At 33.5% G+C, this 13,402-nt stretch overlaps 1 protein-coding gene across 3 annotated transcripts; it reads right to left on the minus strand.

The window, feature by feature from the left end:
• Positions 1-2,787: 2,787 nt before the first annotated feature.
• On the minus strand, positions 2,788-12,861 carry LOC102596987 (uncharacterized). Of its 3 annotated transcripts, none has more exons than XM_006348375.2 (11): positions 12,521-12,861; positions 9,915-10,156; positions 9,664-9,791; positions 9,182-9,290; positions 9,011-9,050; positions 7,867-7,956; positions 7,425-7,524; positions 7,195-7,334; positions 4,957-5,059; positions 4,086-4,834; positions 2,788-3,363 (listed from the first exon to the last, which is right to left on the minus strand). In XM_006348375.2, the coding sequence occupies exons 2-11, from the start codon at positions 10,051-10,053 to the stop codon at positions 3,129-3,131; spliced, it is 1,833 nt and encodes a 610-aa protein (XP_006348437.1). In that variant the 5' UTR covers positions 10,054-10,156; positions 12,521-12,861; the 3' UTR covers positions 2,788-3,128. The 3 variants fall into 3 exon arrangements, with proteins under 3 accessions (XP_006348437.1, XP_015164702.1, XP_015164703.1); XM_015309216.1 differs by having other exon boundaries at positions 12,510-12,861; XM_015309217.1 differs by lacking the exon at positions 12,521-12,861 and adding an exon at positions 12,044-12,323.
• Positions 12,862-13,402: the final 541 nt, after the last annotated feature.

Consider the following 13,402-nt stretch of genomic DNA (forward strand, 5'->3'; position numbering starts at 1 on the left):
AAAAATAATATAACAAACTGATTAATTAATTATTTTCAATGATTAATAAGAAAATGTATATAGCAAGTACATGTATTATTATTACATTATTTATATCCACTCTATATTAAATCATTTTTCTATTATAGTTTGACGCAAATTTCAGAATGTAAAGAATGTTTTGGATTCGAAAAATAAATATTCAAAATATACTAACATGTCATTTAATCTTATGATATTTTACATTTCATGTGAAAAAAAAAAAAAATAATTTTTTAATATGAAAAATATTAATTTATTAATACAACATAAAAGTAATAAAGGACAATATATAAAAATATTTGAAGTATTTGATATTTTATTAAATTAAAATAATTCTAAATTAATATATAGCCGCGCAACGCGCGGGTACGTATACTAGTGAAGAACAATAATAAAGAAGAAGACAATTGAGTTAATACTTATTTTTTCCAAGTTTATTTTAACACATGACCAATTTTTATTGGTCAGTGCTGTCTAAAAGCTGCACCCACGCGCTTAACATAGGTGAAATCACGGACTCAGCCACGTAGGCCGAAAAGTGGTAAACAATTAACTAAAAAATAAGTTCAGGGGGGTAATAGGACCTTAGTAAAAGTTAGGTGTGTCTCAAGAATTTTGGGCATAGGCTAGGGGGTACTTATGCATTTTCCCAAAAAAAAATTAACTTTAAAGATTTCATTTTATCAAGATCGTGTGCATTAAAACATATAGTTATCAATCCAAATATGTTAATGCATAACTTTTCTTTTTTCATTAAAATTTTCTTAACATATGAAAAAGCGATCAAATGTATATCAGCATTTAGTCAAACTATATCATATAAATTTAAATTAAAAAAAAAAATTTAATCAAAGTACACCACATAAATCAAAGTAAAAGGAGTATATGTTTAATCGAGTCCGGAGCCTAAAGGGCAAAAAAATTGTCAAAAATTCCAAAAGGGCACATTACTTTTATTCTAACCAAAAGGGCAAAATCGCTGCGTCAGCAGCGATTTTCCTCTGACAAAATCGCTGCTAGTAAAAGATTTTTTTATTTTTTTAAATTAAAAATCGCTGCCACAGCAGCGATTTTGTAAATTTTTTTTTTTTTATTAAAATACACTGCGATTTTGTTAATTAAAAATCGCTGCTTTTTTCTTTAAAAAACTAAAACGGCACATCAAAAAAAAATTTAACCAAAAGGGCTTCTGACAAAACAAAAATAAAAATCGCTGCATATTTTTTAATTTAATATTCTTTTATATTATTTATGATATATAATTCAATTTTCCTCATGCTTCAACAATTTTATTGAGTATACTGTCGTCTTGTTTATCGTTTTTTATATTATTAATAAGGTAATAATAGGGCATGAAAATAATAGCACTCGGCATGAAAACGCTGCCCCTGCAGCGATGTGTAAGGAAAAAAAAAATTCTGACTTAAAATCGCTGCCACAGCAAAAAAATAAATAAATAAAATTTTACAATGGCAGCGATTTTTAATAATAATAAAAAATAAAAAAATTTAGACGAAATCGCTGCTAGGGCAGCGATTTTGTCAGAGGAAAATCGCTGCTGACGCAGCGATTTTGCCCTTTTGGTTAGAAAAAAAAGTGATGTGCCCTTTTGGAATTTTTGACAATTTTTTTTGCCCTTTAGGCTCCGGACTCATGTTTAATCAGATACACCACATGAATCAAAATGAAAGAAATATATTTTTAAATTTTTTTTTATAATCCAAATGCCTTACAAAACAATCAGCTACTTCCTCTAACACAAAACTTCAAATTAAAGTCTCTTCCAACCCAAAACTAATCAAAACCACAAGATCCTATTATTTTGTTGCTTCTTAAACAGTCCCATTGAGAAAATGCTCATAAATAATTACAAAAGAACATATTATTTCGTATGTTCAATTTTACTTGTCATGTTTCATTTTGTGAGAGTCAATTTATTAACTAATCTCCAGAGCTATACTAAGTTCGATTATCAATAGTTTAAATTTAAATTTTAGATATTCTAAAATTATATGAAAAATACTATAAGTTGCAACTATTTTCATATTAATTTAATATAATAAAAAAATACATCTTCAAATACTACTTATAAATCTTACATTTTAACATTTAAAAAATAAAACACAACAAATAAAATGAACAAGAATAACTCAATTGATAAATGAATCTTGAACTATTAAAAATTAAAATAAAGAATGTTATTAATAAAAAATAACAGCCATGTTGAAACTCTCAAACTCTCCTTTCAGATATACAGAGAAAAAAAAATGTAATTTAGTTATTTTACGTATCTAAATTCAATTTTGATGAAATTGCTTATTTCCTAATCTATTTTCCAATATAATCACTTTCTAAACAATCTAATTACTATGACTATCAATTACTTCAAGTTTAACCAAACTAAACAAATTGAATTTATTTGTCAAAGTTATAAATATTATAAAGTTAAAGTCATAAATAAAAATTTAAGTCCCTTTATTATTATTATTAGAGTATTTCCTATCAGTCTTGCTAATTACTCATAAATAAATAAAAATTAAAAATTGTCTAACTATGTGATTCATAAACTTTAATCATGATATGTAATGTAGTAAGAGGTTATTCAAAACAACTAAATACTTTCATCCACAATTTTTAACGGCAATAAATATACATATTAATAAAAAATGCTAAAATTCTTACCGACATTAATTAACTATCATTAGAACTAATGTAGAGTCCATCACCAAAAAGGGCAAATATGCTCTATTTATTAGACGGAAAAGATATATGTAAGCCACTTTTTTAACGAAGAATATATTAACTCAGGTACTTGTGGTATTGTCACCATCATATTACATTACTATAAATATGGGCATGCTTAGTTACACTATGTGTACAAAACCATATTGCTCGGACTTTTACGAAAAAAGATGTCACGTGTGTGTCTGATCCTGCAAAAGCTATTGCAATTTGGAGGATTCGCCACAGATGCGGTAACATTTTTGGAAGGTTCGAGCAACATAGGTACAGAACACTCTGGTATTGACCCTTAATTACACAAGAACTTTACACATGTAGTAAAGGTAAACTATAGCTGCTTTCTCCTATGAACAAAATTGCTCTTTTTAACTCATGACTTGTTCTGGTCTAAAAGACAAGCAACAGTAAAATGGAAGCTTTCGTCTTCTTATACCGTGTTTTTTTCCATGGACAGACGCGACATTTTCTTCCTTCATTTGGTCTACATGTACAACAATGTGTTGTGTGTCGCCTAAGATTTCAACATAACCATCCAGTGATGCAGGAGCAATCTTCGTGTTGTGGTTAGCTTCCCTCGTGCACAAACTAGAACTTGTACGCCTGCAGAAAAAGTTACGCCAATTTTGAGAGAAACTCATCTAGCATATGAACAAAGGCGTTATCATAGGAAATGCATTGTCACAAAGATTAAGTGTTCTCGGAATCTATGTTGCTTGGACACTCCAGAAATGTAGGTGCATCCATGTCGTATCCTCCAAAAAAGCATAGGTTTTGGAGGATCCGACACAAATACTGTAGACACAAACCCAACAATACTTATGAAGAGTCCGAGCAACATAGCTCAGAACAACCTTTTTTATCATATATAAGTCAACCTTTCAGATTTTCTATGGTAAAGAAGTTGTAGAAGTCCCTAAATGGCTAGCATGTTTTGCAAATACGATATGCCGGTTTGGCAAATAAATACTCCCTTTGTTTCAATTTGTTTGTGTTACTTACCTTTTTGGTTCGTTTAAAAAAGAATGTTTCTTTCCCTTTTTGGCAATTCTTCTATTCTAATTTTCCAGGTGAAATGTTTAATACTACAAGATTAAAGCGTATTTTGGTACATTCTACATATTTTTAGTTTAGAACCAAAAGATTCAAAAGTCTCTTTACTTTCTTAAATTCCGTGTCAAGTCAAAACCAGACAAAAAAATTGAAACAGAGGGAGTATTTAATTTCTCCGGAACCGATGTAACACGAATGATGTAGAATATGTAAGCTTGGCATAATTCATTATTTCAATGAAGCCTCTTGCTATTAAGCAAACAAAATTTTACCTGGAGCCATGACTAGCAGAGCTGTTCCTGTGTTCGTTGCGTGTCGCCTCTGATAACTCTTTTCCGGGTGATTCAGCGCAAGCTATGCGAGTTCCATGAATTCGATCAGTTTCTGATGATTTTGAGTCTTTCCATCCATCCTCCTCTACACCTAAAGACTTAACAGTAGTGTTTCCGGAAACAGATCTAATTTCCAAATTATATCCAAAATCCCTTATGATAGAAATAGCCTTCTCCAAAGTTCCCAGAGCTTGTCGAACCTCAGATCTAATCACGACCATCTTGTTGTTGGCAGGCACATCTACGAGTCGATTAGCTGGAGAATCCCTGACTTTCTCGTCATTCTCATCTAAACTTTCAATCATTTCACTTGTATCTTCATTAATTTCCTCAATTTCACTATGAACTTTTTTATCTTCAACATTTGTTCCTGTTGCTTGATCCGGATGAACATAGGTCTCATTTATCGGGTCTTGTGACTCTAAAGCATCATTTCCATCTCCTGTCCGTTCATCAACTCCGAGACATGCATCTTTCTTGAAGTCATTTTGCAGCCCCGAAGCCCCATTGCTATCTGTTGTCCCTTCATCGAGACTAGCATGTGCTTCTTCCTTGAGGTCTTGTAATTCTAAAGCCTCATTGTCATTAGGTACATTATCTGAATAAAGTGCTTTTCGTATTCGATCATATAGTGGATCTTTTAGAGCATTGCTGAAATCTTCGTCACCTTTGGTAACCGAAGCTACTTCCTGCAAGAAAAAAAGAACAGTATATTACTATCCAGAGAACTAAAATATCGGTTTGATCAGCATCGTTGTTCCAACGAATAAACAATATCAGAAACAGAAGTGATAATTGAATTGGCATTAACCTTTTTATAAAGCTTGAAGCCAGCACCTACAAGCTGCCTTGAAAGGAAATTGATGAATGAAGGAGGAACAAAGTCCAGTTTGATATCCATGTTTGCTATAGTCCTGTAAAATTTGATAAACACAAAAAGAGAGAAAATTTACATGGAAAAGGCTAGCATGAAAACGCAACAGGAAGCGTTTGAAGCTGATAATACTGCATATGTCGTCTATTTGCTTTGAAGTGTTGAGTTTTTAAGAGGTGTGAATGATGAAATGAAGCGTTCTCCCGAAAAGACTCCAAGAGAAAGGATGCAATTTGAATAGCACATTTTCACATTGAATGGGTTGTCATATGTTGCCTATTTGCTTGAAGTGTTAAGAGTTTTTAAGAGGTGTGAATGATGAAATGAAGCGTTCTCCCGAAAAGATTCCAAGAGAAAGGATGCAATTTGAATAGAACATTTTCACATTAAATGGGTTGTGACTTTTTCGATAAGGCAAAATAGCACTTGTTCACAATACCCTTCGTTGGCTATAAATTCAGAGGACTAGCCTCCGTTTTCTAGGAAAAAAAACTGAACTTCTACTGCATATTTTCTAACAAATTGTGTGTTTGTTACTGTCTTTGTGTTCGACGAAGTTGTTGGCGTTTGAGGTACTACTACTCTAGCGATAGGTATATCTGTTTTAGAGAAAATAGTCAAATGCCCCCTCAACCTATTATCGAATTCCCAACTACACACTTATGTTTCACGGGAGTCCTATCACCCCCTAGACTATTTTAAAACGGAATAATTACACCCTTAGATGTTGACATGGCACAGAGAGTGTCATCACTCTCTTGGAGGCATGTGAAAGTCAGAAGAATTGATAAATAATATTTTTAATTTGACTTTTTGTTAATTATATATTTTTTACTCTTCTCTTTAAGTTTTTTGTTTCTTTTTCTTTTTCTTTTTTCCCCTCTATTTCTCATTACTCAACATGCACCCCACCACCATTTCCTCCACCTTGAACAACCATCACTACACTAACCACATCTTTTTATCCATCTTCTAATATATATTTTTACAATTTATTTCACTATTTTCTACAACTAACACGGCAAATCATCAAATAATTATTAGAATTATTACTCATATTGCCGGAAAAATCAAATCGTCCTTAATCTCATTATTCCAAAAAAAAAAATATCACAAAATAAAGACCAAAAAAAAAGCAGAAGAAGAAAGATAGTAGAAACAAAACCTAAAAAAAAATAGAATTATTAAACACCTTCCATCATAAAAATTCATTCTTTTATTGAATTTTTTTAATTATTGAAGAAATTCAGTGAATTAAAATAATAATTATGACTATAAATTAAATTTTTTCGGTGATGAATTTCATAAAGCAAACTAAACATGAGTTTTGGGTGTATGATCAGGGTCATCCATCTTTTTTCATTTTTATCAATCTCAAATTAGTTCAAAATATCAACACCATTAATCTACCTTTTCACCGATTTTAGGTCAGTAAAATACATCAACCATCAGATCTTATCTTCAATCTCTATTGTTGTTTGGTGAAGACCCAAGAATTTAACCATCGACAACCCGTAAATAAAATATTACAAATTTGGTGTCATGAAGACAAAGAAACAACATAATAAAAAAATTGAAAAAAAAGAAGAAAAGAGATGAGTAATCAAGCTCGTCAAGGTGCCTGAAGGATGATTTAAAGTGATGAAAAAATGATAATAAATATAGCTTCAATTTTTTTCATGGATGACTAATTTGGAAGAAGTAAATGAAAAACAAAAGAGAAAAGAAGAAGAAGGAGGAATAAAAGAGTAAAGATATTTTTGTAATTAATGAAAAAGGGGATAAAAAGGAAAAAATAAATATAAATAATAAAAATAACAGCTGGCAGCGAGTGGGCATCACTACATGTTGAGAATGTGGTTGTCTAGTTTTAGGGTTTTATATATTTTATTTTTGAAAAATTCAGGAGGGTAATAGGACCCCCGCAAAGTATAAGTGTGTAGTTGAGAATTCGATAATAGGTTAGGGAGGCATTTGTCTATTTTCTCTCTGTTTTATTCTGGGAGGAAGTAATCCAAAACCTCTGGTAACAAATTCCTTAATGACACACGGTGAACTTTGTGGTCTTAAAGTTTCTATTTTCTGTTCCAGTTTATTTCGAAAATTCTGGTTTACTGGTTTGATAACAGGATACCAACAATAAGTACTTTTAATGCATAAGAAATCCAAAGTTACCTGAAGTAGCTACGATTATCAGTAACTTTCTGGATAGCAAAACCTCCCACCACGTCAATTCGTACTACATCCTGCGGTGGTGGTATTCCGTCTTTCGAGTACCCGTGAGTGCTTCTATCAACGGTATCTACATCAGAGATCTGGAAACATTCACAAAACAACCAGTTACTCTAATGATAACGAGAACAAATATGTTAACGGAAAAATGTCATGGACTTTCACAAGCTTACCGAATTTAGAAGCACTACTATCAGACCATCTTGAATGTACTCAAATACAAAGAAATGTACAAGGGCCTCCCTTGTTGACAATGGCCATGAAAGCTTCATCCTAACTTACAAGTAGTTAAACATATATCAGCATATAAAAGATATAAGAAGAACAAAATAAGCATCTATGAACTACTACTCCCGCAATTTCAATTTGTTTATCTGGTTTTGACATGGCATGGAGTTTAAGAAAATAAAGATGACTTTTGAATCTTGTGATCTTAAACTAAAGATATATGTAGAATGTACCAAAATGCTCTTTAATCTTGTGGTCTTAAACATGTCATGTGGAAAGTTAGAAATAAAGAGTTGCGAGAAAAGGAAAGAGACACTCTTCTTGAAACTGACTAATACGGAAAGTAAGACAAATAAATTAAAACGGAGGGAGTATAAGATGACAGACCTTACTAGACATATTTGTTCACCCTCTCTGACCTTCTGCACGCACTCGGAGGCTGCAATCTTAAATGTTGGAATTGTGGTTTGCGGCCACCTGATGTGATAATGAGGTGTATTAACATTCAATGCACATGTTAAGATAATTTATAACTTTACTGATATTTTATTTAGCATTAAGTTTCTTTTTTTCTTCACATTTACTGCATTAAATCTATCAGCGGCTTTAATGTACATCACCACCTTGATAAAATATGAGAGCAATCACTCCCCAACAGAGACAGAACCAAGAAATTTTGGTTGTGCTCGCATTATAAAATTTATTTGTTTTATCAACTACTTGGATTGTGGTAATGAAAAAAAATTAATGGGAGGATGCTGTGATACAATTTCATTTGATTCACAATCTCTCCCCTTAATGAATTCACCATGATTGTTGTTCTGCGTGAATTGCTTGAAATGACATCTATCCACCGGACATGGCCAGGTCCCACAGCTCCAGCTTACTGAGGACATGATCCTAGATAGGAAGGTTTAGAGGTCGAGAATTGGGGTAGAAGGCTAGTGAGTAGTCGGGTGTTGTTGAACTTTATGTGTGAGAGGTAGGGTGATATTTAGTAGGCGTGTAGTTTCTTATTCTTCAGTGAGTATTACTACTTGTTGTCTCATTTGCTTTGTATCTTTCTATCTTATTATTGTCATTCTATTCTTGCAATTCTGCTTCGGAAATACGTCTTTTGAGCAAAAGGGTCTATCACTAGTACCCCTTTCTTTTATCAAAGTCTAATCAGGGAGAACAATCGGAAAAAAATTGGCAATATACTAGGTAAGTTGTTGTTGACATCTATTCACCAGTTCTACTAGCCTCATATCTGCCAAACTTATAGTGCTATTTTTCTAAACCTAATGCTCGCTGTCGAACTAAATAGTATCACAATAATATGCTGATACAAATACAATACCATCATTACAACTAAAAGTTTTGTAGTTCAAAAGCTCTCTCCACCTACTACAGTCACTTTGTCTGGCAGACAATGCGAAAATCTGTATTAAGTATTTATCCAAACAGCTCCCTAAATAATTTTTATTGCATTCTAAACATCACAGGATACTAAAATAATGCAAGAGTCTTTAGCATACGAGATCCTCACCATTTCTTGTAGAACTCTGCCCCCCATGAGATGCATAAACCTGAAACAGACAGTTGTTATCACAAAAGTTGTCCAATACTAAAGAACACGAACTTTCTGGAGGTGACGTTGATTAATAACCACCCAACCGTGAATAAAAGGCAAAATAGTTGAGATTTTAATCTATCTTACAAACATCTGATGGGCCATCTACATAGCCTTCAACAAGGAGGGTATGGAAGGGAGTGCCTTCTGGTCCCTCTCGATACATAACACGGTAATCTTCAGTATCTTGTTTTACCTGCAAAAGAAGGAGAATCGACATTACTCTCATAGTAAATAACAGATGGGGAGAAGTCTTTCGCAATACATGCATGGTAAGACTAAAATATCCGCATTCCAAGAAAGCAGCAGACTTTGGTGCCGCTAAAGACAACCAACATGTAAAAGAAAAGGGCAGCCCAGTGCGCTAAGCTCCTGCTCTGCGCAGGAGTCCGGGGAGGAGCTGGAACCAACAAGGGTCTATTATACGCAACCTTACCCTGCATTGGCTCCCCTTCAAAGACAACCAAGGCGTGATGCTTCAAATAAGTTTCAGAGCCACAATGACATTGGTAATCGGAGAATTTCGAGAATTAGGAAAAGATGATCTACGAATGTGATAGATAGCCTACTTTCCAAACAGGATGAGCTGCTTCAGAAGATTTTGCCTTCTCATTATCAGTTACAGATGTACTCCTTAACATGCTCAGGAAGTTTGCCACTTCCTTGGTTCTTCGCTCTACTAGGTTGTCACTACATTCTGCAAAAAAAGAAAGAGGGTGGAGGGAGGGTTGCAGAATGCATCGTTGCTTAGTATATGTTAGATGATATAGGTGACTGCCTGTTAAAGTAAAATCCACATTTAGTGTGACATAGAACAAACCTTGAAGATCACATTCTGACGAGCGTAGCATTTGATTCTTGACAAGGTTTTTAAGTAAATCATCATTTACAAGATCATGAGACGACAATGTCTGATCTAACTTAGCTCGGTACTGAGAGATGTTACCAGTGTCCCTCATATTGCATATCCTAGGAAATCAGAACTGTCTTCTCTCAAATTTTTAAAAGCCGCAACAGCTATAAAAGAATTAAGTGCTTTTGGAGTTCCAAGTATGAATGGACCTACAAAATTATGAAAATGATGTTTCAGAAAAGCTGCATAGATGTGTTTGTATGAGTTAGTCGCAGCAGGAATTTGAAGTTCTGAAAAACAAAAATTATTATTCAAGGGATATGTATCTATGCCATGCATTATTACACATAAAATGGATTAAATGCTCTGAAATTTATCGGAGAGAAATTCAGTCAAACAAGGGAAAGAGCACTCAAATCTTGAGTGTTCGAATAAGGTGCATATGATATACATATAATACATGTTGCACAATTCAAACAATTCTTAAGACTTTGTGTACAATGAAGACATAAAGTCAGCCAATATGTTACTCTTTAGGGATTTTTCCACATAGCATAACTACGACAACAACAACAACAATATATGCCCGGTGTAGTCCCACAAGTGGGGTCTTGGGAGTGTAGGATGTACGCAGACCTTAACCCTACCTTTGTGAGGTAGAGAGGTTGTTTCCGATAGACCCTTGGCTCACAAGAAGTGTAATCAAAACAGGATTGAAAGGAAAATAACGGCAGCAAAATAGCAAGATACATTGAGCAAATGAAGCAACAAGTTACTACTTTACTCTGCCCAAATCCACTAACAAATACTACTAAATTAAGAGAAAATGAGATTGGCCCCCTCCCTCTCCCACATAGCATAACTACGACAACAACAACAACAATATATGCCCGGTGTAGTCCCACAAGTGGGGGTCTTGGGAGTGTAGGATGTACGCAGACCTTAACCCTACCTTTGTGAGGTAGAGAGGTTGTTTCCGATAGACCCTTGGCTCACAAGAAGTGTAATCAAAACAGGATTGAAAGGAAAATAACGGCAGCAAAATAGCAAGATACATTGAGCAAATGAAGCAACAAGTTACTACTTTACTCTGCCCAAATCCACTAACAAATACTACTAAATTAAGAGAAAATGAGATTGGCCCCCTCCCTCTCCCACATAGCATAACTAAGTAGGGAAAAGATAACAGATGCTACAGGTCCAATTTACTCTGCCCAAATCCACGAAAAGGGGGAAAACGTCAACTCGGCTTCTAACAAGTAACATCTACTAGTCCATAGATGCACAAAACCAGAAAGGCAGAAACAGTCACCAAACTAACCAGGAAAAAAAAACATCCAACCCAAAGCAAACGAATACTTAATCCGACTGACAATGATTAACCAATCAACACAAACCAAACAATTCAACTTACTTAGCGGATGGTATTAGTTCAATCAAACACATAACTTAAATCAACAAAAATCAAGAATTCACTTACTAGTATTCCCATCTTTCCTCAAACAAACAAAATAGAAATGATCACTAAAAGACCACAAACCACAAAGACATGAACTTTAACAATCAAAGTCAAGCAATCCTCCAATCAACAAAAATCAAGCTAACAGCTGAAGCAAAGAATCCAAATTTCACCCAAAGTTTCAACCTTTCAACTCATTCAGAAGCTGTTCTGAAAGAAACCAAGCTGGAATCTTGAAGTTTTGAGCATGACCGCACTAAGGGGAATGAAAGAACCCGCAAACAAATACAACAACAACTACGCCTCAGCCCCAACTACCAAACAAGTCGGGGTCGGCTATATAAATGCTCACTTCTTCATTTAAACTCATTTCATGTCATTATCATACTAAATAAAATCAAACTCAACCAATCATCCAATCATCCAATCAACAAAAGTCAATTTTTTATTCTTTTACCCCTCCCAGTAAGCTCCCACCTTTTTTGCTCCCTAGCTTACTCGAACCCACAACCTCGGTTTTGGAGGCGAAGGGTGCTTACCGTTCGAGCAACCCCTCTTATCAATCAATCAACAAAACTCAATCTAACAGCTGAAGCAAAGAATCAAAACTTAATCCAAGATTCCACCTTTAACTCACCTCAGCAGCTGTTCTGAAGGAAGCCAAGCTGGAATCTTGAATTTCTAAGCATGATCCAGTAAAGGGGAGAGAATTCATAATAATCAAACTCAAGCAAAACCATTAATCATAACAAGGCTCACAACAAATGATATTAGTTCAACCAAAATCATAATTCAAATAAAAAATTGACATACTGCTACTTCCATCTTTCCTCAAACAAACAAAACATAAATGACCATCAAAAGGTCACAAACCACAAAGACATGAACTTTAACAATCAAACTCATGCAATCATCTAATCAACAAAAATCAAATTAAAAAAAAATTAAGCTCCCACACTTTTTGCTCCCTAGCTTGACTCGAACTCACAACCTCATATTGGAGGCAAAGGTGTTTACCATTCGAGCAACCCCTCTTATCAATCAATCAATGAAACTCAAACTAACAGCTGAAGCAAAGAATCCAACTTTTTTCAAGACTCAACCTTTAACTCACCCCAGCAGCTATTCTGAAGGAATCTTGAAATTTTAAGCATGACCCAACAAAGGGAAAGACTGAATTTTTATTTCCTCATAAGTCACAGATCTCAAGGAAATTGATTAAAGCAAAAGGGACAAAGTCAGGTGATATGAGACCACCAAGGTGGATATCTAACATGGGTTTTCCTTGAGAATAACAAATATGCAGAAAAATACACAGCTAAGAATCAGAATATGAACAATTCCAAAGAATTTTTCAAAGCTAGCAAAAAGTTACAATAAAATGGAGGTTCCAATGAATACTTGTACTAGTAGTAAGAAAAATGAAAAGAGTCAAGAAAATGGAAAGAAGCTTTGTCTCCAGTTTTTAGTTTTTTTTTTTTTTTCATGTCAAGAACTTGTATTTAAATTCGATTAAATTTAAATCGTTCACGATAAGACTTATTTGAGAGTGACACTTCCAATCACTTGTCTTTTAGGAGTAATATTTTTAGTATTTGTGCAATGTTGAACACTTCAAATTATTTTTATTCCGTTTTTGACCATTTATTCAATATTTTTGAAATAAGATTAGTCAAAATTTTATTTTTAAATAAATTAATAATTTAGTAAAGAAAAAGAAAAATAAAGATAAAATAGCAAAAAAGATATTATGATTTTCTATAACAACTAATATAAAACGGATGAAATGTTTTTTAATATTATGTTGTTTTCAAATATTGGGCACTCACCTACCAAACAAATATGAAATGTTAGCTCCTTTTCAACTCAATTAAAAAATCTTTTTTAAAATAAAATATTATTCAAGTTAGCTTGTATATGTATTTTATTTATTTCATTAAATACTAGTTTCTTCATCAAATATATTTGTTTTGATGATGTTTTGTTAAAGGGTCAG

This window comes from Solanum tuberosum, unplaced genomic scaffold, assembly GCF_000226075.1.
Source record: "Solanum tuberosum cultivar DM 1-3 516 R44 unplaced genomic scaffold, SolTub_3.0 scf00098, whole genome shotgun sequence".
NCBI classification, from domain to species: domain Eukaryota; kingdom Viridiplantae; phylum Streptophyta; class Magnoliopsida; order Solanales; family Solanaceae; genus Solanum; species Solanum tuberosum.

Coding starts and splice junctions, on each gene's coding strand:
- LOC102596987 (XM_006348375.2), bottom strand. CDS start 10,053: ATGAGGGACACTGGTAACATCTCTCAGTACCGAGCTAAGTTAGATCAG. Junction 7,957..9,010: donor GCAGAGTTCTACAAGAAATG/GTGAGGATCTCG, acceptor TTATCACATCAG/GTGGCCGCAAACCACAATTC. Junction 3,364..4,085: donor TCTGCTAGTCATGGCTCCAG/GTAAAATTTTGT, acceptor CTTTTTCTGCAG/GCGTACAAGTTCTAGTTTGT.